The 26580-nt window shown below is 44.4% G+C and overlaps 1 protein-coding gene across 1 annotated transcript in view; it reads left to right on the forward strand.

The window, feature by feature from the left end:
- The first annotated feature begins 822 nt into the window (after window positions 1-822).
- The window catches only part of Abhd12b (abhydrolase domain containing 12B), a 29098-nt gene continuing 3340 nt past the window's right edge, over window positions 823-26580 (forward strand). The window contains exons 1-9 of the mRNA XM_051147090.1: window positions 823-945; window positions 6457-6584; window positions 8319-8418; window positions 10751-10870; window positions 13555-13585; window positions 15527-15572; window positions 15713-15842; window positions 16376-16413; window positions 18585-18664. Of these exons, the coding sequence (XP_051003047.1) occupies window positions 851-945; window positions 6457-6584; window positions 8319-8418; window positions 10751-10870; window positions 13555-13585; window positions 15527-15572; window positions 15713-15842; window positions 16376-16413; window positions 18585-18664 (768 nt within the window). The 5' untranslated portion in view covers window positions 823-850. The remainder of the gene's footprint in view (window positions 946-6456; window positions 6585-8318; window positions 8419-10750; window positions 10871-13554; window positions 13586-15526; window positions 15573-15712; window positions 15843-16375; window positions 16414-18584; window positions 18665-26580) is intronic.

Below are 26580 nucleotides of genomic sequence, written 5' to 3' on the forward strand. Positions count from 1 at the left end.
AGAGCAGCTCTGGCAGGCCTCTGGCTCCTGCTCCTAAGAGAAAACACCTGAATGGAACCTGTACTAAGTACAAGGCATCTCAAGGTGTCTGCTTCTCAGCACAAGGATGAGCTCTGCTATGTACTGATAAGTAAGCAAACCACCAAAAGATTTTCATTTTAAATACTGAAGTAATTATTATGGAGTTCATAATCCCCCAAGACAGAGGATTATGTTAAAAAATAATAATAATAAATTATCTTATGTGTATGTGTTTTGCCTGCTTGTGTGTCTGTCTGAGCACCACTTTGGTGCCTAGTTCCCACAAAGACCATGGGATCCTCTGGAACTGGAATTATTGTCTGTTGTGAGCTTAAGTGTGCTCTTGTCTGGAGAAGCAGTCAGTGCACTTAGCCACCAAGCCATTTCTCCAGTCTCTGAACTGTTTCTTAACCAAAGGGAGCCAAAGAAATTCGTGTGACAGCAATGGCAGACAAATCTTATAAACTTGTGCCTAGCAAATTACTGTCATGATTTAAAAAAAATTTTTTTTACTTTATTTTCTGGGCCCAGCAAAAGTGGATACCAGCCCAAACTCACAGGGATACATAATGAGAACCAAAAAGGAAAGTAAACAAAAATGGTGCTTAGTTATTGACGTATCTGTGTGTTTCTATTTATCACCTGGGTGTGAGGCCAATCAGGGAGGAAGCCCCAGCTCCTGAGATGGGTGGGACCTTAGGCTGGTGGCCAAGCTTTCCTCTGGGCAGGGGAGGAGGGAGGGAGGGAGCCAAGCGCAGCAGGGGAGGAGCGAGCCAGCCTGGGTCCTGGTGGCCTGAGGCTTGCACTTCAGTGGTGGCAGCGCTTCAGGATGGGCGGCAGGGACTGTGAAGCAGCCTCGGAGCCAGAGCCCTCTGCCTGTGCCTGCATGGAGTCATGGTGGGAAATGGTCCTGAGGAACCTGCGGTGAGTGTGCTTGGTGGGTCAATCACCTTTGCAGCAACCCCACCCCCACCCTTACCCCTAACCCCACAGCCCACCCCCACCCCCCACTTCCTCCTCCACTCCCCCCCACCTCTCCTATCCCTCCAACCCCCTATCCCCACAGCCCACCCTACCCCACCCAACCCCTCTTCACCGTCCCCCGCCACCTCTCCCAGTTCCATCAGGTCCCAGGCAGTGGTAAGGCAGTTGCTGGAGCCATCATCCGGCAGGACTTGTCCATGCTTCTCTGAGGTCTGGAGGGCACTGAATTTTTAGGGCTGGGTTTGCATGGGAGGTTCTTGGCTAACACTGGAGCTCTTGGAGATAGCTTTATCCCAGCATTCAAATCTTACCTGGGCCAGTGAGGCAGGCAGGTTTGATTTTTCAGAAACGTACAAGGGCTTTAGAAATGAGACACCAAAGGATGGTTTTTCTTATCTGCTCAATTTACAACTCTACCAGGTGGATTTTAATGTTCCTAATAGTAAAGGGAGCCATGACATATGGTGTGCTGCAATCTGGTAATGGTATCTTTCAAGTCCAAGGGCCTGTGTAGGTGGAGAAAGATCAGACAGCGATGACTACCTGGTTCCTCCCGTGTTAGTTCTCAGGAGTCTATTTAAAGGACTGGCTGAACTGCTGGTGTATTGAAATCACTATGTATGGTGCAAAGCCTGGGTAAATTCTTAACATTCCTTGCATCGGAAAACATCTGCTTATCCTGGTGTTTTGTTTGCTTTTAAACATTCTGTCTCCCATGAATTCAGGGTCTGAAGGACCAGTCGTCTTCAGTCACTTGTTGTGAAGAGGACTACAAGGCTTAGTTTTATTTATAGTGGAGCCAGGTGTTGGGTTTGAGCCAGTGCCCCCAGGAGGTGTGCTATCCTGTTTGTTTTGGCTCCGGAAAGTATTTGGCAATTTTGTTACATTTCTTATTCTGTTCCCTTTTAATTTGTGATAGTTACGAACAGCTCTAAGGTCACAGCCAGGAGAACTCACTTTGGAATGCCCAGGGAGGAGTCAACCACCAGGGATCTTCGCTCCCAGTGCAGAGTGAGAGAGCTGCCCACCCTCCTGGTTCTCTAGAATGCCAGTGGCTGATTGTTTAGCCCTCACTAGGCAGGAAAGAGCATCTCTTAGGTAGACAAACAAAGCTGCAGTTCAGTCTCTGAGAGGGGGCCATATTGCTGAAAACAGAGGACCCTCTGCTGCTTGCCTGATAGTTAATAAAAGGCAAGTCTCCCGTGGCTCAGGAAATGCTTCCTGAAAGAATGACACACTGACACAATTGTTCACGTGAGTGGAGGAGTGCTGATGTAAGGTAAGACACGTTGAGGCCTAGACCTAGTTCTAGCATCCAGAGTTCTACGGCTTCTTTGAGCCCAAGAGTTGGGATTCACCAGCAATCACAGGGCACTGACCACGCCCAGCCTAGTATAGCACTGTGCCTAACCCATGGTGTGAGACAGAAGGAGACCACGCAATCAGCCACTACCTTCAAGGATTGTGTTTTAGTATTACCGTTTGTTTTCTATCGCTGTGGTAAAACACCATGACCAAAAGCAAGCTGGGGAGGTAAGGGTTTATTTTGTCTATAGCTTAGAGTCCATCATGAAGAGAAATCAGGCCATGAACTCAAGGCAGAAACCTGGAGGCAGGAACTAAACAGAGGTCATGGAGGAACATTGCTTACTGACTTGTTCATTCTGCTTTTTAAAGTTACCGTATTTTTCGGACCATAAGACACATCTGACCATAAGACACACTCAGTTTTTAGAGCACTAAAACAAGAAAAACAGTAAAAACAGCAATTGGACCATAAGGTGCACCCTAATTCCCCCCAACACGTACTTTTGGTCTTATGGTCTGAAAAATACGAAATATAAATACGAAAAATACGGTACATTAGGCCCATGTGCCTGAGGACGGCATGCCCCTAGAGACCTTGCCACATCAACCATTAATTAAGACAATGGTCCACATACTATTTACAAGCAATCTAGTGGAGGTACTTTCTTAATTTAGGTTCCTCTTCCTAGATAACTCTAGTTAGTATCAAACTGACAAAAAACAAAACAAAACAAAACAAACAAACAAAGAAAAAAAAAACCCAAAAAACTAACCCAGACACGTTCCCCGTTAGTATATTTAGTTTAAAAGTTCATCCGATATAGTTATTACCTAAGGTGGGTGGGACCCACGAGAATAAATCTTCACTTGCAAATAGTTTCAAATAGGAACATGCAACATAGTCTCAGGAGAGACGCCAAGAGGAAGCCTCAAGGCTGTTTTCCCCTTAGTTTGGCCACTGCCCTAAAGCCATCCCATTTCTGCTCTGGATGATGTGCAGAGAACCCCCAGAAGTTCTTACTTATCTTCCCACAGTACTGGCCATCTCTTATCTGTCACGTGCTAACCTAGGTCTTGGATCCATGGGAGTAAAGAAAACAGGCAAAAGTCCCTACGCCTGCAGAGCTCATGTTGATTAATGTCCAATTATAGTTAAAACATAAAGGATGAAACCATCATGTCCCCACTGCCTCCCCCCTCATTGCTGCTGCCTTCCTTGTAAAGAAAATGCATCTGTCAGTCTTCACTGTACGGGTCAGCAGACACTGGTTGGGCTTGGTCCTATGCTAGACAGAGAAGGATGTCAATAAAGCCGTGTGATGCTACATGATTCTCAGGTCCTGGCACTTAGTGGAGAGGACCAGCTGATCACGGGGGAAGCAACCGGAGAACAGGAAGGTCTGTGTGTGGAGGCTTTGTCAGTAAGAAACACCTGTGTGCGTGCAGGGTGCAAAGAGATGGATCCTGTGGAGAGGGTAGAGCCTGGTCCTTGATCGGGCTGTGCCAGGCAGCACATGGGATGGAGGTACCACATGGGATGGAGGTACCACACGGGATGGAGGTACCACACGGGATGCAGGTACAGCATGTCTTAATATTTGTGATAGTTGCCTGGCTGAATATAGGCTGATCTGAAGCCCCAAAAGCTGGTTTGTGGACAGGTCTGGGCAGCAATGATTTGTTCCACATAAGCTCTGGCTCCAGCAGGTTTGCACCAGGAAGAATCACCCAGCAAGGGCCTCTGCCCCCTATGAGGTGCCCTGTGGTTGCAGCCGCAGCTGATCAAAAGGCAGGTGAAAGAACACCCAAGTTCCAAGGTGGCTGTTTGATGTAGCCAGCCTATAGTCAGGACCGGCTGGAAGCTGCCTCCCCTGCTCAAATCAGGTCTGTTAGCCACTGGGGACTTTTGATCCTCTGCCAATGTAGAGGAAGTCAAATTGACAAGCCCCTCATTAAAAGAGGCGCCTTTGCATTATTGATGCTGGGGTGTCAGGTCATTCTCTTCTTTTCCCCAAGCAGTTCTGCTCACACTGAAGTGCCTTGAGCTATTTGAGAAAAAGGTCCTGCATAAATTATTCCTAAAAAAAAAAAAAGAAAAGAAAGAAAGAAAGAAAAGAAAAAAAAAATGAAAGAAAGAGACATATTTCCTTCTAATGCCCCTGCTCCCTAAGCATACAGACCTTCAAAAGGTAACTTAGCAGGAGACTACCCTACCTGTCTTCAAAAGATAACTTAGGGGGAGGCTGGAAGGCAAGGTGTTGGGGTGGGGGTTGGGGGGTTGGGGGGGTTGCAGGGATGCAGGGGAGACAGCAGGAGGCCACCCACTCGAAAGAATCCTACCCTCACAGACTCCAGCTCCATCTGCCCCACTTGCCTTGATCTGTGGCTCAAAGCAGAGATTTTCATCTCTAAAGCCAGAACAGCAGTGCTCTGCCCTTCCTGCCGCCTTAGTGGGGCTGATTCAGATCTTACGAAACAACCCTCGTCATGTCTCCCTGGCTCTGTAGGTATGCAGTCTCCCGCGGGTGACATATTTGATGAGCTACCCATTGCTCAGGGCTGCATAGCTTTTTCACTACGGGCAGAAGTGTCCAAAATCCATGGTTCATCATCTTGTTTCAAGTCTTAGACATAGATAAGTGCTTTGGGGTTTGTTTTGTTTTGTTTTGTTTTTCGAGACAGGGTTTCTCTGTGTAGCCCTGGCTGTCCTAGACTCACTTCATAGACCAGGCTGGTTGCAAATTCACAGCGATCTGCCTGCCTCTGCCTCCTGAGTGCTGGGATTAAAGGTGTGCACCACCACTGCCTGGCAGTGCTTTGGTTTTTAAGTCATCAATACTTGAAGGAACTCCGGAGGCAGAGGCCAGTGGATTGATGTGAGTTCGAGGCCAGCCTGGTCTACAAAGCGAGTCTAGGACAGCCAAGGCTACACAGAGAAACCTTGTCTCAAAAAACAAAAACAAAAAGGCAAAAAAAAAAAAAAAAAAAACTTGAAGAAGAATTATTCAGAGATTTGGTTCTTTCCATAACAGAAGGCTCCAGTAAATACAGGGCCGGGAAAGGGGGAGAGAAGTTAAGGAGGAAGGGACTCTGAGACAGGAAGGGAGTATGAAATACCATTCCTTGGGAACAGAATTTTGGTGGATGCCAACATCATTCCTAGGATCCTCTTTGTGGACTCCTCTTTGTTTGCACGTAGAGCTTGGTGGGTCTGTGACAGTCCGTTGGAGACATGGCAAAATTCTGGGGTCAAGTAGACTGGGGGATAGTGGTTCTTTCGTTGGTTTGGGACCTTGGGAAGCCACCCGACACCCTCTAGTGTAGCAGAGGGTTCCGGGCAACCTCTACTAATGTTACATTGAGCAATTAGTGCTGGCTGGATGCCACAGGGAAAAGAATTTGCATAACAAGTCATGGGGACATACTTCTCAAAAGTAGGACACAGTCTTGAGCTTCATGAAAACTGTGGCTGTAGACAGAGGTGGCCTGGGTGGGCAGTCATCATGTTATTTTGCTTCAAGTGTCTGTGTTGCAGAGAACGGAAAAAGAAGCATGCAGGGGTGGGAGAGCCACTCCTGGTGCACATATATGCTGGCAATACACACACAAAATAAAAATAAGTATCAAAAAGGAGGGGGAGATGCAATCTCACTGTTGAAGCCCCTTGGGGTCCTTTCCTGTCCCTGTTCCTCATGGGTCCTTCTCCTCTCAAAGGTGGGGGGTTTTCTTTCATAGGTTGCTTTCTGAGACCCAGCCAGAAGGGCGTGGTTATAGCCGCCCACTCAGAGCTCATGAGGCTCTGAGCTGATCCACCACATGATGCATGGACTAAGCTGTCTGAGGCTATTCCTCTTTGACTTTGGGGTTCCGTCCAGGCCTCCTATGGGCTGCCCACCTAGATGCATGGTCACAGCTTCCCCCCATTCTAGCCATAATTGGCTTTTGTAGAGACCGGCAGGGGCTCTGTCTGATGGCCTTCCTTAGCTGGCTGCCCCTCAGGGCCACTTTATGTAGACCAGCCCTTCCTCTACCTCTGAGTGCTGGGATCAAAGGTGCTCACCACCCCTATTTGGCTGGATATGATCTTAAGAGAGAAGCAAACCAAGACAAACCTCAGAAAGTTTATTCCTCAATGTTTTGCAGATTTTTCCCACGCTCCTGCTCAGCACTCGGGAGAAAAATAGCTGCTGAATACCAAAGCTTCACTAGTAAATCGTTCGCGGAACACGTTCTCCCTCCTCTGATGAATATGCTAATATATTTTAATTTTCGTAAGTATGCATTGTCCATAAATATACCTACATAAATCCTCCCAAATAAAGAATTCACTGCTCTTAGGGGTCAGAATACAAGCAAAACATTGGTTACAAAACCCTGGCCAGCCGGGCGTGGTGACACACACCTTTAATCCGAGCACTTGGGAGACTGAGGCAGGTGGATTGCTGTGAGTTCAAGGCCAGCCTGGTCTACAAAGTGAGTCCAGGACAAGCAAGGCTACACAGAGAAACCTTGCCTCGAAAACAAAACAAAAGAAAACCCTGGCTAGACTCACATGGTCGGAAACCTACTGTATTGGCTTTGGAGGTTAACATGAATCTTTCTAAAGTGCTAGAGAGAGAGAGAGAGAGAGAGAGAGAGAGAGAGAGAGAGAGAGAGAGAGAGAGAGAATGTGCCTTTGTATCTATGTCTGCATGTATGTGCGTATATATGTCTGTGTATGTCTCTGATGTTTGTGTGTGCATGTATGTTTGTATGTGTATGTATGTGTGTGTGCATATATGTATGTGCATGTGTGTATGTACGTCTTCTCTCTCTCTCTCTCTCTCTCTCTCTCTCTCTCTGTGTGTGTGTGTGTGTGTATGTGTGTGTGTGTGTGTGTATGTGTGTGTGTGTTTGTGTGTGTGTTGACACTGGGTGTTCTCCTCCATAACCCTTCCCTTGTTGAAGAGGAGTTCCAGATCTGGCTAGTGTCAGTAGTTTACCCTGAGAACCCTATGCTTTTCCTCCCTGTTGCTGAGATTTCCGGTGGGCTGTCATGCCTGCCTGGCTTTTTATGTGGGTATGGCAGATCCTAATGCTTGTTCTTACACTTGTGTGGCAAACATGTTACCTGCTGAAGTATCACCCCAGCTCTCTGACCCCTCCCCCTCTCCCCCTCCTCCCCACCCTGACCAAGACAGGGTGTTTCTGTGTAACCTTGTTGATTAGACTGGCCTCGAACTCTCAGAGATCTGCCTGCTTCTGCCTCCCAGAGTGCTGGAATTACAGGTGTGTGCTACTATGCCCAGCTTGATCCTTCTTACCTGCATCAACTTTAGAAGAAAGAGAAGAGAGAGAGAGAGACAAGGAGAGACACAGAGAGACATACAAGAGAGAGAGAGAAAGAGACAGACAGACAGACAGATACAGAGAGAGACGGAGAGACAGAGAGAGATTCCTTTCTATCCTCGCCCCCACAGAATACTGGAGCCCTAACTCTCAGTGTCGTGCCCTCTGTGATATGTTAGTACTAGCTATATTTTGCTTTATAGATAATGATAATAATATTCCCTGTGGTTCATTTTTGTCCAATTCGACTTACCTTTTTGGAGAAATGGTTTATTCCTCTTTTAGCTCCAGAAAGAATAAGGATTGCATGAACACTTTTCTTGCTTAGCTTGCAGCTTAGAACTATTTGCTTACAATAGCAGTTCTCAACCTGTGGGTTATGACCCCTTTGGGGATCAAATGTCCCTTTCACAGAGGTCTCCTAAGACCATTGGAGGACATAGATGTTTACATTATGATTTACAACAGTAGCAGATTACAGTTATGAAGTAGCAAGGAAATAGGTTTGTGGTTAGGGGTCACCATGACATGAGGGACTGTATTAAAGGGTCACGGCATTACAAGGGTTAAGAACAATTGGCTTGCAAAAGTTTTGTTTTGTTTGTTTGTTTTTTTAAACCATGATGAACAGACATGGAGCCTGATGCTGAGGGTCAATTATGATTTCTATTTTACAGTTAAAATTCCCCTTGTGGATTTAAAGAAACCCGAGTCACAGATCGCTCACACAGTGAACTTCTTCCTCAGGTCTGAGCCTGGGGTACTGCTTGGCGTCTGGTGAGTGAGCTGACACCTTCCTAACTAACTCTGGTTCTTATGCTTTCATGGCAAGTAAATGCTTTATCCACTGAATCATTATGCTAGCCCCTTGACCCTTCTTACCTGCATCAGCTATAGAAAGAAAAGAAGAGGAGAGAGAGAGAGAGAGAGAGAGAGAGAGAGAGAGAGAGAGAGAGAGAGAGAGAAAGAGAGAGAGGCAGGCAGAGACAGAGAGCAAAGTGAGTGCAGAACTTTCTGCTAGAAGAGCAGAGAGGGGTAGGGCTCTGTTGACTGTCTGTGCAGAACCTGGCTGGCGGTAGAAGCTTCTAGAAGCTGTCCGATACACCTTTCCTTTTGTTGTGACAACTCCCCTGCTTCATTTTATTTTACAGATTGTTTTGCTTTAGAGTACAAAGTCTTACAAATGGCAATCTTGGTTTCTGGCCCCACCCATTTCTGCCTTACTCCATCTACCCTTGCAGTCAACCCTCTGCCCTAGACACACTGGCTCCCTGACAAACGCCACAGCCAGGACTTGCTCTGCTCTCTCCTTTTCCTAGCTACCCCTACCTCATGTTTTGGGTCTCACTTTGACTGGTCAATTTTGGGAACTTCCTTTCCCTTGTTCTTCATCTTCCTCTTTAGGTAAGTGTGCTGTGTCCAGTGCTTCTTCCCATTGTAATGGACTAAACATATTGATATTACATCCTCATTTTTGCCTTCCTAATTGAGACTATAGCATTCATAAGTGGACAGACCCTGGTGGTAGGTTCACCAATATCCTAATTCTAGCATACAGAAAATATTCAATCAAAATCAAAGGAGGTCACATGCCTCCTGTTTTCTGTTGTGGTAATCTTGGGGTCTTCCTTTTGGGTCTCCTGCTTATTCTTGGCTGCCATTACTAATGCTCTGTTTGAATGCTTCTGTCAGTCTGAAGTTCCAAGTGAAGAATGTTCTGGAACAGTGCATATAACTTTTTCCTTATCCTTGGGAACAGTCTAGCTAGTAGCTTGACTGGCCACGTGGGCCTGGGGAGACAGCTATGTTCATGATCAGCTCACCCAGAAGACAGCGGCATCTGTGTTTCTGGAGGTCCTGGGGGTTGAGAGGACTGAAGAAGCTTCACCCATTGGCCAGTTCTGCATGTCCCCTGTGAGATGACACAACATAGCATTTGTATTGACAGGGTTCTCCTGTTAGTTGAACAAGACAGAAGAACTCAAACACAGGTGTTGACACTCTCAGGTCCACTGGGTTTTTTTAGTCAGACTACATGGCTTCTGTTGAGTTGTTATTTCAGAGCTGGGTAGCTTAGAAATGAAAGCGAAAGGGCCTGTCTGTGGAGAAGAAATTTGTGTGTGTACTCTAGGAAGGCTCCTGAGGTACGTTATAGCCTTGCCTTTAATCACCTGCCTTATGCTCTAAAGTAATCATCACTAATGGTGAGTAGAGTGCTGTCCTAGTTTGCTTTATGTTGTGATAAACATCATGACCAAAAGCAACTTGACAAAGAAAAGACTTATTTCGCCTTTCAAGGTCTAGTCCATGGTTGAGGAAAAAAGGCAGAAACTTGGGGTAGGAACCTGGAGGCAAGAACTGAGTCAGACGCCATGGAAGTTGGCTGCTAACTGGCTTGCTTAGGCTTACATCCAGCTACCTTTTTTTACTCGGCCTAGAACCAGCTGCCTAGGGATAGCACTGCCCACAGTGGGCGGGGCCTTTCTCCATCAACTAGCAGTTGAGTAAGTGCTCTACAGACAAGCCCACAGGCCAATCTGATGGAGTCCACCCCTCAACTGAGCTTACGTCTTCGCAGGTGTGTCAACCTGTGATTAGGCATCACGCCACCCACATCGTGTTGAACATCTTTAATTGTATGTTTCAACACACATGTGTTCACATGCTGAAATCTGAGCATCAAAATGTAAGCAGCTATTGAAATGTATTAACACTGATTACTGAGGTGGGGGTGGGTGAGGGAAGGATTTGCTTGGGTTCATGCTCAAGTTCTGGGTAAATATCTATTATCTTTTACTTGTTGTTGTTGTTATTTCAGTGGCTTGCTCCTAAGAACTGCGGTCTTGGAAACTTCTTAGTAGAAACAAAAGTCAATTAAGGCTTTAAACACACGCTGTGTAGGACGGTGGGCTAGCAAGAGCATTTTCCCTCAGATATTCTGTGCTCTTAGATTATATTATTACATTATGCATGTTTTACTCAGATAAAATCTTCAAAGTATGCATACACATAGCTGTCATTTTTTGATATGTGGTTTCTTGCATAAGGATATGGGGTGGAAGCGAGTTGCTGTCTCCGCAGTCCTGTAAAGCCTTTCCCTGTTCTTCAGGCACACAGTCCCCAGCTGCCGGGGAGAAGAGGCCGAGGGGAAGTGTCGCTGCTGGTATGAAGCTGCCCTTTGTGATGGGAACCCCGTTATTGTTTATCTTCATGGCAGTTCCCATAACAGGTCAGCAAGTCTACTTGGAGTATATATCTATCCTCTGTCTGTCTGTCTGCCTGCCTGTCTGTTTGTCTGTCTGCCTGTCTGTTTGTCTGTCTGTCTTTGAGAGATTAAAAGCATTTCTAAGCCAAGGGAGAGTGAAGGCCGTTTTCAACCATAGACATGTCTCCACCTGTTTCTGTTCCTTCATTGAAATGTGAAAGTGCTCAGGCAAGCCCATTCTCTTTAAACAAGCAGTCTGTGTGTAGAATGACGTGGGTCTGTCTCTGAAAGGGAGGGAGTCGTAATTCTCCCAAAATGTCCATATCAATTTCAATGAAGCCACTGGTTTCTTTACTCCTCAGGAGTTTTCAGAATGATGGATTGAATTGAAATGGAATCAGTTGTTTTTAAACTAAGAAAGGACTAGAGTTAGCAGGCTGGAAGGAGGAGAGGTGTGTGTGTGTGGTGTGTATGTGTGTGTGGCATGTGTGTGGTGTATATGTGCGTGTGTGTGGTGTGTGTGTGTGTGTGTGTGTGTGTGTGTGTGTGTGTGTGTGTGTGTATACACATGTCCAACAGGAAGAACTGTCCCAGAAGACTTGCCAGCACCACGGCCTTGCACAAAGGCTACTGGGACCTCAGATTCTTGTGAGAGAGAATATCTGGCCAGCCACTCTCCCCTCAGCCTCAGCCTGGAGCCACCTTTGCTTTTAGTCCTTGTAGCTAGGAATGACTGTTTCCAAGTGGCTTCCTGCAATCCTCCTCACTTGGCCTGTACAAACTTCCCTGCATTTCTCTGAATGTATGCACGGCTTTCTATGGCACGTGTGTTCTGCTTGTAACGCTTGCACGTTTCAAATAGTCTTCAAATATTGCATGGATTGACAGACCCATGAAGGGTTAGAAAAGGTTTAGGCATGCATTAAAGGGCCAACAAAGGGCAATTTTCTCCTCGATGGCATCTTCCAGAAACTGCCCATGGAGAGTCCTTTAGTTAGCATTAATCCCATTCAGCAGAAGTCTAAGAGAAGCTACCTGGAACTCTGACACAGGAACTGAGGACTCTGATAAATTTCACTCTAACACATTTATGTTTCAGTCTAATCTCTGGTCCCTGCCTGGCATTGTCACAGAGCTGGCCTCTCAGAAGTCTGATGTCCTTTGATGTGTTGTCAAAGCTGTCTCTGGCCCAGATGATTATCAGTTGGGGACAGCAGGACTGCTTTGCTTGGCGGGGAGGGGCAGTGTAGCATAAACCCAGGATCTCCCTCATGTCTGGGAAGTTGGCTGGGGCGGGGGGTGTGGGGTGTGGGGTGTGGGGTGTGGGGAGAGACACTTCAAACCAAGTGGCAGGCTCAGGAACCTGCCCACTGGCTAGCTCGCCTGTGCCTCTTTGTCATTTTCTGTCAGGTGATGGCTTTCTCAAGCGTTGCCTTCTCTCCGGAACATTCTTGCTCGGTTTGGTTTAAAATCATGTCCCCTGAGATTCTTCAGTGAAACTGAACAGTGGTCAGTCTTGTTTACCACTGTTCTGATTTATGAATTTGGACAGCGTTACAGTAGGTTTATTAAAGGATCCGCAGACAGTACTGCCGTGCCCGACCCTCTGTGTAAACCGGAAATTGTCCTCAGTCGACCCAGGTTGATGGGCCACATCCTCCTCAGCCTCTGCCTCAGTCTCAGCTTGGGCTCAGCAGTACTGAGGTCTGAGCACCACTCCTCAAACAGATCTTGTCAATGGACCAAAATCAGTGAATTTAGGGTTCAGGTCTATGGCAGAATCTAGCAAAGTATGTAAGCTTTGAAGTATGGGTCCACTTTTGTTTCTAGGAAATCGGTTTACAGCTTTAGCTGTATGCTCAGGGGTTGCATGGATCACTAACACTGAACAATTTTGTTTCCAAAGCCAAAGTTGTTTTTTTTGTTTTTTGTTTTTTGTTTTTTAAGGGTTTTTCTGCCCTTTGGCTAATTCTTTGCTTTCTGTTATTGAGGTGAGAGTGGATGCTGTCACTTTGGGGATGTTTTGTCCTTCGTTTCTTCTTATACCTTGTGGCAGAGTTAGTGGGGTTCAGATACACTGTAGTTGAGTGCAGGGGATCCAATCTCACCCTCTGGTTCTGAAGTCAGCTCTTCCCAACCTTTCCCGTTAGCTTACAGAGGAGACCTGAAGGTGAGTTCTGCTGCACAGAACTGGAGGAGATGGGTTACAGTACGTCAAGTGCTCAGGTTGGGAAGCCCTGGAGAGACCAGTGCATCCAAGGGAGGGCACGGGTGGGGGTGGGGCTTCAGTCATGCTGGCCTTGCCGCTAAGAAGCAATTCTTTTTCTCTTGGTTATTTATTTAACTACAAAAAAAAAAAAAAAAAAAAAAAAAAAAAAAAAAAAAGAAAGAATGAAGGAAGGACCGAAGGAAGGAAAGGAAGAAAGAAAAACCAGTGTTGTTAGGTCAGGTGTGGTGGCATGTGCCTTTAATACCAGCACTTGGGAGGCTGAGGCAGATAGATCTCTGGGAGCTTGAGGCCAGCCAGGGCTGCACAGTGAAACCCTGTCTCAAACAACAATAACAACACCAGAATGAACAAAAGCAAAACAAGAATCTAAAACAGAAAAGGAGGGAAGTGTGAGTAGGCTCAGGTGAGAGTGACTTTTATTGAGTTTACCATGGTGGTTCCTAATTCTTGTGTGTTTTCCCCTGTCTCTCCTCTACAGGGCAGCTTCTCACAGAATTAAGCTGGTAAAGGTGGGTCTGAGAGGTCACAGAGAGATTTGTCGCCTTATGAATGTACTTTTTTTCATCCATTGTCCTGGCAGGGGGAGGGGGAGGGGAGGGGTGAGGGAGGGGTGGGGTAGGGGGGAGAGTAAGTACATGGAAAGAACTCTGGCTCCTAAAACCGTTTTATGAATTTGATCTCATTTCCACAATTTTTTGGAGCCTGTCTGGACAGGTGACTGTTTTAAAATACAAGGTCTTTATTATCAAATCGTTTATTCCTTCCTTTATTCTTCCTCTGTCTTTCTGTCCTTCCTCCTTCCCCCTCCATTTTCCAGTACTTTCACTTCTGTTCATCCTCCACTGGACTTTTTTCTCTTTCATATAAAACCTTTGATGCTATAGTTCGACCTATATATAAATTTATGTTCCGTGCTTTAATATTGTTTTATAAACATTTTTCACTTTCTTGTTTTCTGGGCGTTTGTTTGTTTGTTTGTTTGTTTGTTTTTACCTGTTTTTGGAGTTAGGGTCTCATTTTGTAACCCTGGCGGCCTGGAATTTGATATATAGACCAGGCTGACATTGGATTCATAGAGATCTGCCTGACTCTGCCTCCCAAACGCTGCGATTAGGTTCTCATCACAGATGCAGCTCTACTTTTCATGTTTTTATATAGGGGCGACAATTACCAATTTAAAGGCTATCCTTTTCCAGTTTATTCATCAGTACCTGCTAACTAGCCCACAGATGTTACAATAGCGTTTTGCTTTTTTCCTTGACTTTACTTACATAGTACAGCTACAGAAAACTTACGGTATCCTCTTTGTTTTTCATGTTTTGTTTGTTTTCCTAGGAGTAAATATTGGGCGGGGGGTAAGCATTGTTACTGTTCTCCTTATTTAATGTGGGGTGCTACGAGCCACACGTGGAAATTCCTCCTCCATTCCTCTGGTGTTTAGCTTCTGTGCGTTGGCTCGCTTTTTGGAGGTAATGCAACCTGGCTCAAACTGAAAGTCCCAGTTAGTTTCTTGTAGCTTGGTTTGAATGTTGAAGAACTCTGACGAGGTTTAGCCACACACATCTGCTGTGGTAGGAAGCCACAGTGCATAGATGCAGGCAGGCCCAGGCAAGCTTGGGCTGGAATCTTGGCTCCGCCCATAACTAACTGTAAAACATCTAACTAGTTACTGCGACTCTTCAGTTTCTTTATCTATAAAACACATCTCTAAGAACATCTCTTCTTTGTATATTGTTGTATTTCAGCTTGTTAAAAATTAAGTTTTCATAGTTCTTTCTTTTTGTTTTTGTTTTTGACCTACTTGGGACTGGGCAATGATTTCATATCTTCCAGTTGTAATCTTTTTATTTTTTTTCCTTAGTTGAAAATATATCTTTTATTTGATCATATTCAAGATAAACACCTCACCATTGTGAGATTGCCTCTCCCCACAACTTTGTGTAGTGTTTCTTTCTCAGAGAAACTCATTCATTCTTGTAGAGAGTGTGCGGTCTCAGGGATCAAGCCCAGGGCTTTGAGCATGCTGGGCAAGTGCTGGACCACTGAGCCACACCTCCAGCTCTAGAGCTTGCTCAAATGGAATTGCACCATGAAATCAGGCGCATAAGTACAATAAATATCATGGTAAGCCTCCAGCAGCCCTGAATAGTATTGACATATTTTAATGTTTAGCGAGCAGGCTAAGGCTGCATTCCTGGTTGGTGGCAGAGGCCAGATGTAAGTGACCCGGGCTGCTGTCCACCTTTCTCATTGACTTTCATCTCTAGATTTAAAAAGCAAAGAATCCTTGTGATTCAGATGTTCAAACCAAGTGCTTTGGCATGTGCCTTACCAGCGAGCCGTACCCCAGCCCCTCAGATCACATCTTTGTTCCCATGACAACTAGGGACATAGATGTGTTGCAGAGCAGCCTTCTCATCTGAGGTGATAACAGCTCATTTGGTACCCAGGTGCTGAGTGATGGCGGCTTCCATGTGTTGTCTGTGGACTACAGAGGTATGTTCTGAGAACGGTGTGCAGGGATGTGACGGGGTATGTGCTGAGAACGATGTGGAGGGATGTGACAGGGTGGAAGGCTTTGGATGATTTCTTGGTTTGGAGGGTGTGATACTATTTTCTCCTCTTCTTGCTGCCAGGGTTTGGGGATTCCACTGGGACGCCCTCAGAGGCTGGACTAACCACAGATGCTATTTGTGTCTACGAATGGGCCAAAGCAAGAAGCGGTAGAACTCCCGTGTGTCTGTGGGGCCATTCTCTGGGTACAGGGTAAGTGGGAGCTGAAAAGATGTCTTTGGTGGGTCCTTAGAGGGGATTTTTTTTTTTTTTTTGGTCTTTAAAGGCATTGCAAACAAGGAAGGGAAGCCAAACTGAGATTCCTTGGTTCTTTGTGCGCTCTCCCTCCCCGCCCCCTCTGTCTCTCTCTCTGTCTGTCTGTCTATCTCTGTATCTGTCTGTCTGTCTCTGTCTCTCGTGTTCTCTCTCTCTCTCTTTCCAGAAATGGTAAGAGAACCTGCCCTGCTGATATGCCTGCTTGTAAGACAGTAACAAGCCCTTTAAACTCCCTGCATTAACTATGACATTGACATCTATTCTGGAAGAATTCACAAGAGCATTAAAGAATAAGATCCTTAAATTAAGGTCTGTGGTACCCTTTGAAATTCTGGGTACAGTTGTTTGTCTGTCTGGATTTTCTAGGCAGAGAACCTGGAGCTTTTCAGCAGTTGCTGGTTCTGGGTTGTGGAGGCCACAGCATCCTTTCGACTGCCATGTTTCTCATGCACACTGTCATTGTCTTACAGAGTTGCAACCAATGCTGCCAGAGCATTAGAGGAGAGAGGTAAGGGAAACTTCTTAAATGGAAGGCTTCTGGCTTGAGGTGGAAAAATATAAAAGTCAAGAGTTTTTGTGAAATTTATTTATACACTGACCACAGATTCCCAGGTGCCCCAATTTTGAAGGATTAAAACAAACAAACAAACAGTATAACTGCTTCTTTTCTAGGCTGTGAAATTAAGACTAAATACTAGCTAAAATTGCTTTGTTGGTCATGGGAGCACAGGAGGCTGAGGTGGTAGATTTTGAGATTGAGGTAGCCTGAGCTACATAGCAAGTGCTAGTCTCAATCAGTCCTATTTCTAAAGTGATGTAAATTTGAATCATAGGACAGGAAAATAATATATTCTGAAATAATAACAATAGCCACACTACCCTCTAGAGCCATTTTTCCTAATATTCAAGTTGGTGTTCATCAAAGAGATCTGATAGAGTCCGAGGACGCAGCTGACTTTCTTGCTTTCTAACTGGTTTTATGAATTTAGAATCTCTGTGAATAGGACCAGACCATTTGTTTAAAGATTAAAAAGAAAAGAAAAGAAAACAACAACAACAACAAAAAAAACCAAATAGTGTTTCCTCCATGTATAGAAGTGGTGGATGATAGGGGAAAAACCATTATTTACCCTAATGCTGCTATGAAATTTAAAAAAAAAAAAAAAAATCTCAAGACCAATTGCTTGTGGTTTTGTTTTGTTTGGCAGTTGCTTACAGATCCTCACTGTTAAGTTTGTATACTTTGACTGAGAAACATGTAACATCTATCATCTGTCTGTCTATCTGTCTGTCTGTCTATCTATCTATCTATCTATCTATCTATTGTCTATCTCTATCTCTTATGTCTAAAGATGAAAATCCTGTGTGTCTACCCTAACACTCTAACAGTTCTCACTCTTCTCTCACACCCACAGTGCAGCTGTCCACACTAATTCCATGTTTCTCTCTCCCTCTTAGCCACCCCTGACTTCTGGCAGCTGTGGGAACTTAATAGCTTTCCTAACCTGTTGTTTTTCTCTGAAACTCCAGTAAAAATGTCCTTGGACTTCAGGGTTTTTGTTTGTTTGTCTGTCTGGTTTGTTTGTTTGTTTGTTTTTGTTTGTTTGTTTTTTGAGACAAGGTTTCTCTGGGTAGCCTTGGCTGTCCAGGAACTTGCTTTATAGACCAGGCTGGCCTCAAACTCACAGAGATCCATTTGCCTCTACCTCCTGAGTGCTGGGATTAAGGCATGTGCTACCATCACCTGGTGCTTTGTTGATTATTTAACAGTGCTGGACATCGAACCCAGGTCCTCAGGAATGGTAGGCAATTGCAACACCACTGAGTCACAACCTTGTCTCTTTATAGACCTAGTTATTTTTTTTATTAAGTGATAGTAATTGCTGATAGGAAGTGCTAGATCAAGAACTTGGGGCGATGCTCTCTTCTTCCAGGAATACTCTCCTTTTCTCTTTCAAAGCATTTTGGGTGGAGATAAAGTCACCATGATCAAATCAGAGATTAAGTTGATTTGAAGCTGGACTCAGCCTCTGCCCCGCTTGTTTTATATCTAACATACTGTTTTTCCTAGAATGAAGTCCGTTGAGGTCACAGCCAAAACTCAGAGAACTGGTCTGAAGTCTTCCCACCTCCTTGTTACTAACTATACCCTGAATAGTTAGTAATTGTATGTGTATGTGTGCTCACATGTATGTGCACACATATGTCTGCATGTGTGCGTGTGTGTGCATGTGCCTGTGCATACGTGTCTTCATGTGTATGTGTGCACACATGTGTGTATGTGCACACCTGTATCTACAAAACAAGGTGGATGGTTCCTGTTGACCAACATCTGAGGTTGACCTCTGGCCTCCACATTTATGTGTACACATGCATATGCATGCTTTGCATATACATGTGCACCAAAATGAACGTGTGTGTGTGTGTGTGTGTGTGTGTGTACATACGTTCTTAGTCCCTGCACCAAGACTGTCCCCCAAGTATGGTGTGGAGTTAGAGATTGCATATTGAAACACTTCAGAAATGGTTTTAATATAGTCAGTTCATGTACAAGCCTTTGAGGGCCACTTCCTTATCTAGGGAGGGTGGCATTTCGGTATTTGAAGAGGAGAATTATTCATTTTTTATTTATTCTTATTTTTGAATTACTTGTTTCGTAAAATCATTTTTATTTTCTAGGATGTCCAGCTGATGCCATTGTCTTAGAAGCCCCATTTACCAATATTTGGGTGGAACTCCTCAACTATCCTCTGCTAAAGGCGAGTCTTTCATTCCTCTTGCCCTGTGTCAAAGTGCAGGCTGTTTCTACACCCAGGCGTTTATGAATACAGCCCACTTCCTTAGTGAGCTTCATGTTTATGAGTCGTTCTAGCCTTGGTCAGTTTACTATTGAAGGCACAAGAGTTCTAAGAGACTGAGGAGCTGATTAAGTTGAAGGCCACCCGCCCCCCAATTAACTGTATATATTTTATAATTTTTAGAGCATGCATTGCTGAAGTGAACACATATTTTATAATTTTTAAACCCATTAGATATAGCTATACTATGGTAATTATTCATTTTAAATTGGTAATACAATTTTATACATGTTTTAGCTCTATGAGTGACAGCCATGTCTCTTACATTTTTTTTTATCATAAAGAAGATTCTAGAGAAAATGCTTTTACATGGCACTCCAGATATGGACAATGGTCTTCTCAAGAAAGTAAAACAGAGATGAGTTAAAAAAAAAATCTGTTGTGTACATTATCCTATTATTATTGTTGTTGTTGCTATAATTTTTAAAAAATATTTTTTGTTAATTTATTCATATTGCATCTCAAGTGTTATCCCATCCCTTGTATCCTCCCATTCCTCCCTCCCTCCCATTTTCCCCTTACTCCTCTCCCCCTCCCCTATGACTGTGAGCAGGACCTCCTCTCACTGTATATGCTCATAGGGTATCAAGTCTCTTCTTGGTTGTTGCTGCTATTATTTTATTATTATTATTATTATTATTTTTTATTATTATTATTATTATTATTATTATTATTATTATTATTATTATTATTTTGAGATAGGTTTTATTTCATAGCCCAGACTGCACTTGAACTCACACTGTGTAGCATCGACTGACTTCCAACCAATGACAATCCTCCTGTCTCAAAGTTCCAGGCCTGATTTCCATTGTTTGTAGTCATATACTGACAACTGTGAGCAAATGAAGGTTTAGTAGAGGAGTTGGAGGAAAGGCAATAGTTTTAGAGGCAACACAGGCACAAATTTTAAATCATTTGCGGCTATAAGGCATCGTGGGGCTATTTTACTCTGTTTATTTCTAAAATGCTTTGTACCGTAAGCCATCACAGACTTTTCTGAAGTTTGCTTACGGGCTCTCAGGGGAAGGTAGCCACATCCATGTCTATCTTTGCTGTGGTACTGCCAATGTGTGGGTCTCTGAGGAATGGCTTGTTTGAGCTCCTTCATATATAAATTATATAATTACATAGGTTACATTCTATTTCCTTTTCTCACCTAACATTCTACTTATGAGACTTTATTCTGGATGTATAAAACTGTAGTTTGGTCATTTCCATTGTTATATAGTATTCAGTTATAATGCACGTAGCGCCATTTACAGGTTCATCCTGTTACTTACATTCAAGTCACTCTCAGTCAGAGGCAATTTATAACATTGTTGGTGTGTATTCTGTGTCTGTCTGTCTGTCTGTCTGTCTGTGGGGGGACTTGAACTTATGGCCTCACAGGTGGTAGCCAAATGCTCTACCACCAAGCTACGTACCTTGGCATGCATTCTTACACTTGCTTCTATTTCTTTCTTGTCTCTGTGAGTGTTTTGCTTGTATGCACCATGTACATGCAGTGCATGCAGAGGTCAGAAGGTGAAATTAGATCCCCCGGGATTGGGGTTATAAGTGGCTGTGCGCTGCCATGTGGGGGCTAGAACTCGGACACTGGGAGGGCAGCCAGTGCTCTTAACCACCGAGCCATCTCTCCAGCTTCCTACTTGTGTTCTGCTAATGTGCAAACCTGTCACTGGGTGAGCGTGAGGGCTGAATTGTTGCCTGTGAGATTGTGCTGTGGCTCTTACAGTGCTGTGCATTTTTTAAAAGTGAGATTACCAGCCTATCTCTCATCAAGTGTGTGAGAATCATACTTGTATCACAGGTTTGCCCACAGGTTTTTCTGGCGAGTGACAAGTAGATGGTTATCAGCCATTTAGATATCATCTCCTGTGAACTTGCTCGTGTTTTTCTCCCCCGCCCCCATTTTTTAAAATTGAGCTGTATTCTACTTGTGGAAGCTCTTCATAGATGCTAGCGTGGGTCCTTAGGGAATCGTATTGCAGGTCCATTATGGTATATTGCCGGGCCTTTCCACTCCCTTACTGGTCACTGTGAAGAATTATTCCTAAACTTAATGCGGAAAAACTCACCAATTTTGTGCTTTGTCTGAGGAAATTCTGATTACTCAAGTTTATGCAGATATCTTTCTAGAAACTATTTTATCTTTTATGTTAAAAGCCACAAGTCACAGGTTTGGATGCTTGTGTGGAGGGAGGTATCCGTGGGACCAGGACCACTTGCTCATTCTGCAGTGGTACCAGGATTTACATGGGCTGGTCTGTATGAGGAGATATATATAAATATATATATATATACACACATACACATACACGCACAGTTGCTTGAGTCTCGTTTCTCTTCGTTGTCCACGGACTATTACAATATCTTAATGTTTGCTGTACAGCTCACTCAGTTTTGTTCATACTTAGCATTCATTGCCTTGGTATTCTTAATTTTTTCCTTTTTTAATTTTTATTTTATATGGATGGGTATTTTGCCTGCATGCACGTCTGTGCACCACATGCATGCCATACATAAGGAGGCCAGAAGAAGATGTCGGGGTCCTTAGGACTGGAGTTATGGATGGCTGTGGGTCACCGTGAGGATGCTGGGGACTGAACGTGGTTCCCCTTGCAAGAGCAACAAGTGCTCTTTGAGCCATCTCTCCTGTCTTCCCTTGGCTGGTTTGTTTTTCTTTCCTGAGACAGGGTTTCTTTATGTAGCCCTAGGTGTCCTGGAAGTCACTCTGTAGACCAGGCTGACCTTGAACTCATAGAGATCCCCCTGCCTCTGCCTCCCTAGTGCTGGGATTAAAGGCATGCACCACCACTGCCTGGTGCCTTGGCAATTCTTAACCCTTTTTGTTCTTGTATATCTATCTTGGGATACTCTTGTCAATTTATCAAAACAAATTCTGGAACTTTGACTGGGATGCATTGGGTGTATTGATCAGTCTTCCAAATGCTGATGATGCACAAATGTTCTATTGTCTTTTGTTTGCATTTCTGTTTAGTTGCTTATTTGTTTATCATTTAGGTTTCTTTAGGTTTTGCTTTCTAACTCCCTCTCTGAGAAGCTAGCCCAAAGCAAGGACTTTGTGAATGGCTGACTGTGGGAGAGCATCGAGGAAAGCCCCACAGGTGAATGGGGTGCTTGGATGAGGAGGGGACAGAACAGGCAGCAAGTTCCAAGGGAACCCCATGGATGCTATGCTATGCTGTGTCCCTGTCCTCCCCTCGCCCCTCCCCCACTGTGGTAGAGAGTTCAGGAAGGACAGAGACCATGCTTCTGTCTCCCAGGACAAGAGGAAGCAGTTGTGAGCCACAGGCAGCCCACAGGCATAGCAGAAGGCAGTTAATTTTGTCAAGTTTTCTAATCATCAGATGGAATGCTTTCTGTTCCCTTAATTTCATCTTTTCCTTTATCTTTCCTTGCTGGTCTCTTTCCAACCTTTTGGGTTAGAATAAGTATATCATTATTCTCTTTGTTGTATTTTTTCATATTTAATTTTTCATTTGAAAATTTCTTGAGATGATATTACTTTTTTTTTTTTAAAGACAGGGTTTTTCTGTGTAGCCCTGGCTGTCCTGGTACTTGCTTTGTGATCCCACAGAGATCCGCCTGCTTCTGCCTCCCAAGTGCACAACTATGCCCAGCATCATCTAATAATTTATTTAGAGGATTCATTTTTCTAATTTGTGTATTAGGATATACTCTCCCTAGGCCACATTTCTGAATCCCGCAAGTTTTGAAATTTGTTTTAATTGTCAGCTAGTTCAAGGGTCGGCAAGGTGGCCCAGTGGGTTAGGACACTTGCTACCAAGCCTGATGTATTATTCACTTTTCATTGCTGTAGTAAAACACCATGACCAAAGAAACTTATTAAGAAAAAGAGTTTACCTGGGCTTATAGCTTCAGGAGGTTAGAGTTTATGAAGATGGGGTGCAGCTACGTAGCAGGTGGAGGGAACAGTCACTGGGGGCTCACAGCTCATCCACAAGCAGGAGGCAGAATGCCCAGTGACACACCTCTTCCAATCAGACCACACCTCCTAATCCTGGGGTGGGAGGGGGGGCGATTTAAGCGTATGAGGCTGTGGGGCCATTCTTGTTCAAGCCACTGTATCTGATAACCTATAATTGGTCCTGGAAACCCACGTGGTGAACAGAGAGAATCAATTCTCACAAGTTGCCCTCTGACCTTCACATCTGCACTGCGGCACACACACACACACACACACACACACACACACAGACGTGCAATAAATAAATATTTTACTTTTCATTTAGTTAAAATATTTTATAATATCATTGTGATTTCTTCTTGACCATATAGGAGTACTTTTCATAGCCTTTATATAATTTTTGGGAATTATTATTAGATGTGCTGTTGATTCCTTCATCAACGCTATCAGCATCTAGGTGTAGACTGTTGTCTTAGGGTCTCTGTGTCTGTGATAAAAGCAACTTGCGGAGGAAAGGGTTTATTTTATCTTACAGCTTATACTCCCTACTGAGGGGAGTCAGGGTAGGAGCTCAAGGCGAGAATCTGGAGGGGGACAATAGAAGAATGCTATTTATAGCCCACAACTCCTCTTTCCTCTGCCTCCCAAGTAGCTAGGACTACAGGTGTGTGCTAATACACCCAGCTTCTCCCAATTTTAAGAAGTCTATTCAATTTTAAGTGGCATGAAGTTTACAGATGTTTGTTGACACGCAATGATAAACTCACGCCCTGATCGCACCTTCTTTGCCGGCATGGCAGCTCAGAGGCACTGCGCTGTGGAGCCTGGGATGTTCTGATCACATGGCTGACTGGCGGGGCACTGCCGCTGCAGCCGGGATCATCCCTGCATGTTGCTGGTCCAGGGAAAGATCAGCATTCAACGTGCTCACACCTTCTCCTCAAAAAGCTTTACTTTGGCACCTTGGTACAGTTTAAAACTGCAAACCAGGAGTCGTCTGATATAACAAGCAGCCCATGACTAGAAGCTTACTGTCCTGTAGTGTTTCACAGTCCTTAAGAACCCTGGCTCTGGCATCTAACTGTCCAGGTTTAACTTTCTGAATTATCACTCACAGCTGGGGCTTCTTTTTTTTTTTTTTTTTAATACTCAAGTGGCTTCATCTATAAACAGGGATTAGAAAAGTTTATTCAGATTTGCTGTGACAAATTAATGAATATACATACATACATACACACACACATACATACATACATACAAAAGGCAACTACAGCTGCACCTACTTAATAAGCACTCAGTGGGCTAGAGTTGTTTCTTTGCACATGTGGTGCTAGACCCTGATCTTTACTGTTGAGTAAAGACACGACGAGGGCCGTGTCATAGGTGGAGGTAGAGAGGGGCTCGGGTCCTCTGCTTCATGCTCTGGTTGGAAGGGACCACAGAGATTCAGTTCTTCTTGTCAGTTAGGATGGTGTAAGTGATGAGCATGGACTATGGGTTCAGACAGATTGGGATTCAAATCTAGCCTCTGCCACTAGTCCTGAATGGCTCCCCTGACCCCAACCCCGACCCTGACTGTCCTGAGTCTCCCACTAAGGAAAAATAATGTGGTTGACAATGCTTAATGCACAGCATTGCTACAAAAACAAAACACAGTAACAACACCAAAGAAAATCCAGACCAACCAAACCAAACCAAACAAAAACAAAAACAAAAACACCCCAACTAACTAACCAACCAACCAAAACAAATGAGACACTGCGTGGGAATACCCAGCTGCCACTAGGACACCAACAATGCCTGTTCCTTTCCTCACTCATTCTGTTTCAGAGTGGACTAAAAAGTATTACAGAAGAAAGGGGGAGGCAGGAAGACCAATAAAGAGTCTGCCTCTGTGGTCTGGTCTAGGCGTAACCACCTGACCTCTTAGTCTCAAAAGCTGTCTCCCTTGGTAGGTAGTGAGGCATGATGGGAGAATGGCTTGGGTCTGCTTTCTTCTTACTCCTTCAGAACCTGAGGTGAATTGCTGAAGGGTTTCTCTTATTGAATTTTTCTCCCACCAGTCCCGGTTCCAGGAGAAGTAGAATTAGGAGACAAAGAAAAGAAAACAAACCTGGTAACCTTTGCCCTTAGCTTTGGAAACAGAGGGAGAAGAAAGAGAGGAGAGACAGAGTTAGATGACCAGCACACACCTGAATGCAGACCATCCTCAGAGAGCTGGAAAATGTGCAGGCCAGGCAGGTCCTGGGAACTGAGGAGGCTTTCTAAGCCACGGCCTGCACGCTAGGTATGCAACAGGAGTCTACTTGTCCTGTGCCATCTGGTAAGCAAAACTCCCTATGGAGTTGTGAATTCCCTTCCAAAAGATCAGAAAAAAAAATATTTAAATAGCCGTAACACATGGGAGCTCTAGGAGCACACATCAGGTGGCAGGTTATAGGCCAATTTTAATGTGGTTTTTTTTTTTTTTTTAAAACTGGTGAGCTAGGGGAGGTGGTTTACTGGGTTAAAGCATCTGTTGCCAAACTTGATGACAAGGGTGATCCCCAGAACCCACATGGTTGAAGGAGACAACCAGTTCCTACAAGTTGTCCTCTGAACTCCAGGTTCACATGGCCCATGATTGTTTGTGTGTGTGGGGCGGTATGTGAGTATGCACACACACATGTATACACACTCTAAATAAGTGCAAAATTTATTTTCAAAAGCATGGCACCGTGTACCTATGATATAAGCTATTGAGAAAGTTGAGGCAGAAAGGTTAAGAGGTCAAAACCAGCCTGGCATCATTGTGAGAGTCCATCTAAGAAAAACAAAACAAAACAAAACAAAATAAAGCAAAACACCACGTGAAGTTTGCTGGCCCTGCCTGCCTATTCCATGCCCGTTTTAGCCCTTTGGCTGTGCCCTGCTTGCTACATTGCATCCTTCCAGCTTCCCCTCAAAGCTGCAGGAGGGGAACCGTGTGAGATTCTGCTGGTCTTCCCTTTGGAAAACTCTACTCTAAGAACGAAACCTGAAGAAGCAGGCCCACCGAGGAAAAATAGCTAACAGCCTAAGGTATACACAGGGACATTTGCATAAAGAGGCCTCATTCCACCTTTATGACATATTTATTGAACATCTGTTGTATACCAGAGAGTCTTCTAGATCTAGCGGGTAACAGAAGAAAAATGTCTTGTGCACAACAACCCCCCTGGGCCCCCCCCCGCCCCCCCCCCCCCCCCGCTTGGCCCCAGTGAAGAAGTTGTATCCTCGCAGGTGAAAGAGAAGGCAGGTCCAATAAGGCAACACTGACCAGCTGTGGGAAAACAACCTTGTGTCACAGGGTCACAGGGAGTGCTGAGGGCCAGACTTCATAGCTGGCTTGGAAAAACCTCTGTAAAATTGTCCTGAAAATATACATACAAATAACATTATTCAGACTGAACAGGTTATACTTAGGAACATATAAGTATTATATATATATATATATGCATTTACACACATACACATATATGCATGGAATAACAATTAGTGAAAAAAGGAGCCATAAATTTGAAGGAGGGGGGGAGAAAGGGGAAAGGAAAAACATTTTAATTAAGTTATAATCTCAAAAAAAAAAAAAAAAAGTAAAAGGGAATAGGCAAAAATCTAGAGATCTATGGACACAAAAAAGGCAAAAATAATGGTGTCATTTTGATGAAGTCTGGAAGCAGAAGGCAGCCACATCAGACAAAGCCAGCAAAGGGTTTAGTGACAAAAGCCTGGGAACAGAGGCAGCCACCCAAGTCTACGGGGCTTCAAAGGCCCAGGTGCTATATTTGGCTCAACCCAAGCATCCTTAGAGGGTGTTAAGCTGACCAGTGCTAAGATCTGATTTACA

This window comes from Acomys russatus, chromosome 1 (genome assembly GCF_903995435.1).
Source record: "Acomys russatus chromosome 1, mAcoRus1.1, whole genome shotgun sequence".
In the NCBI taxonomy this organism is placed as follows: Eukaryota; Metazoa; Chordata; class Mammalia; order Rodentia; family Muridae; genus Acomys; species Acomys russatus.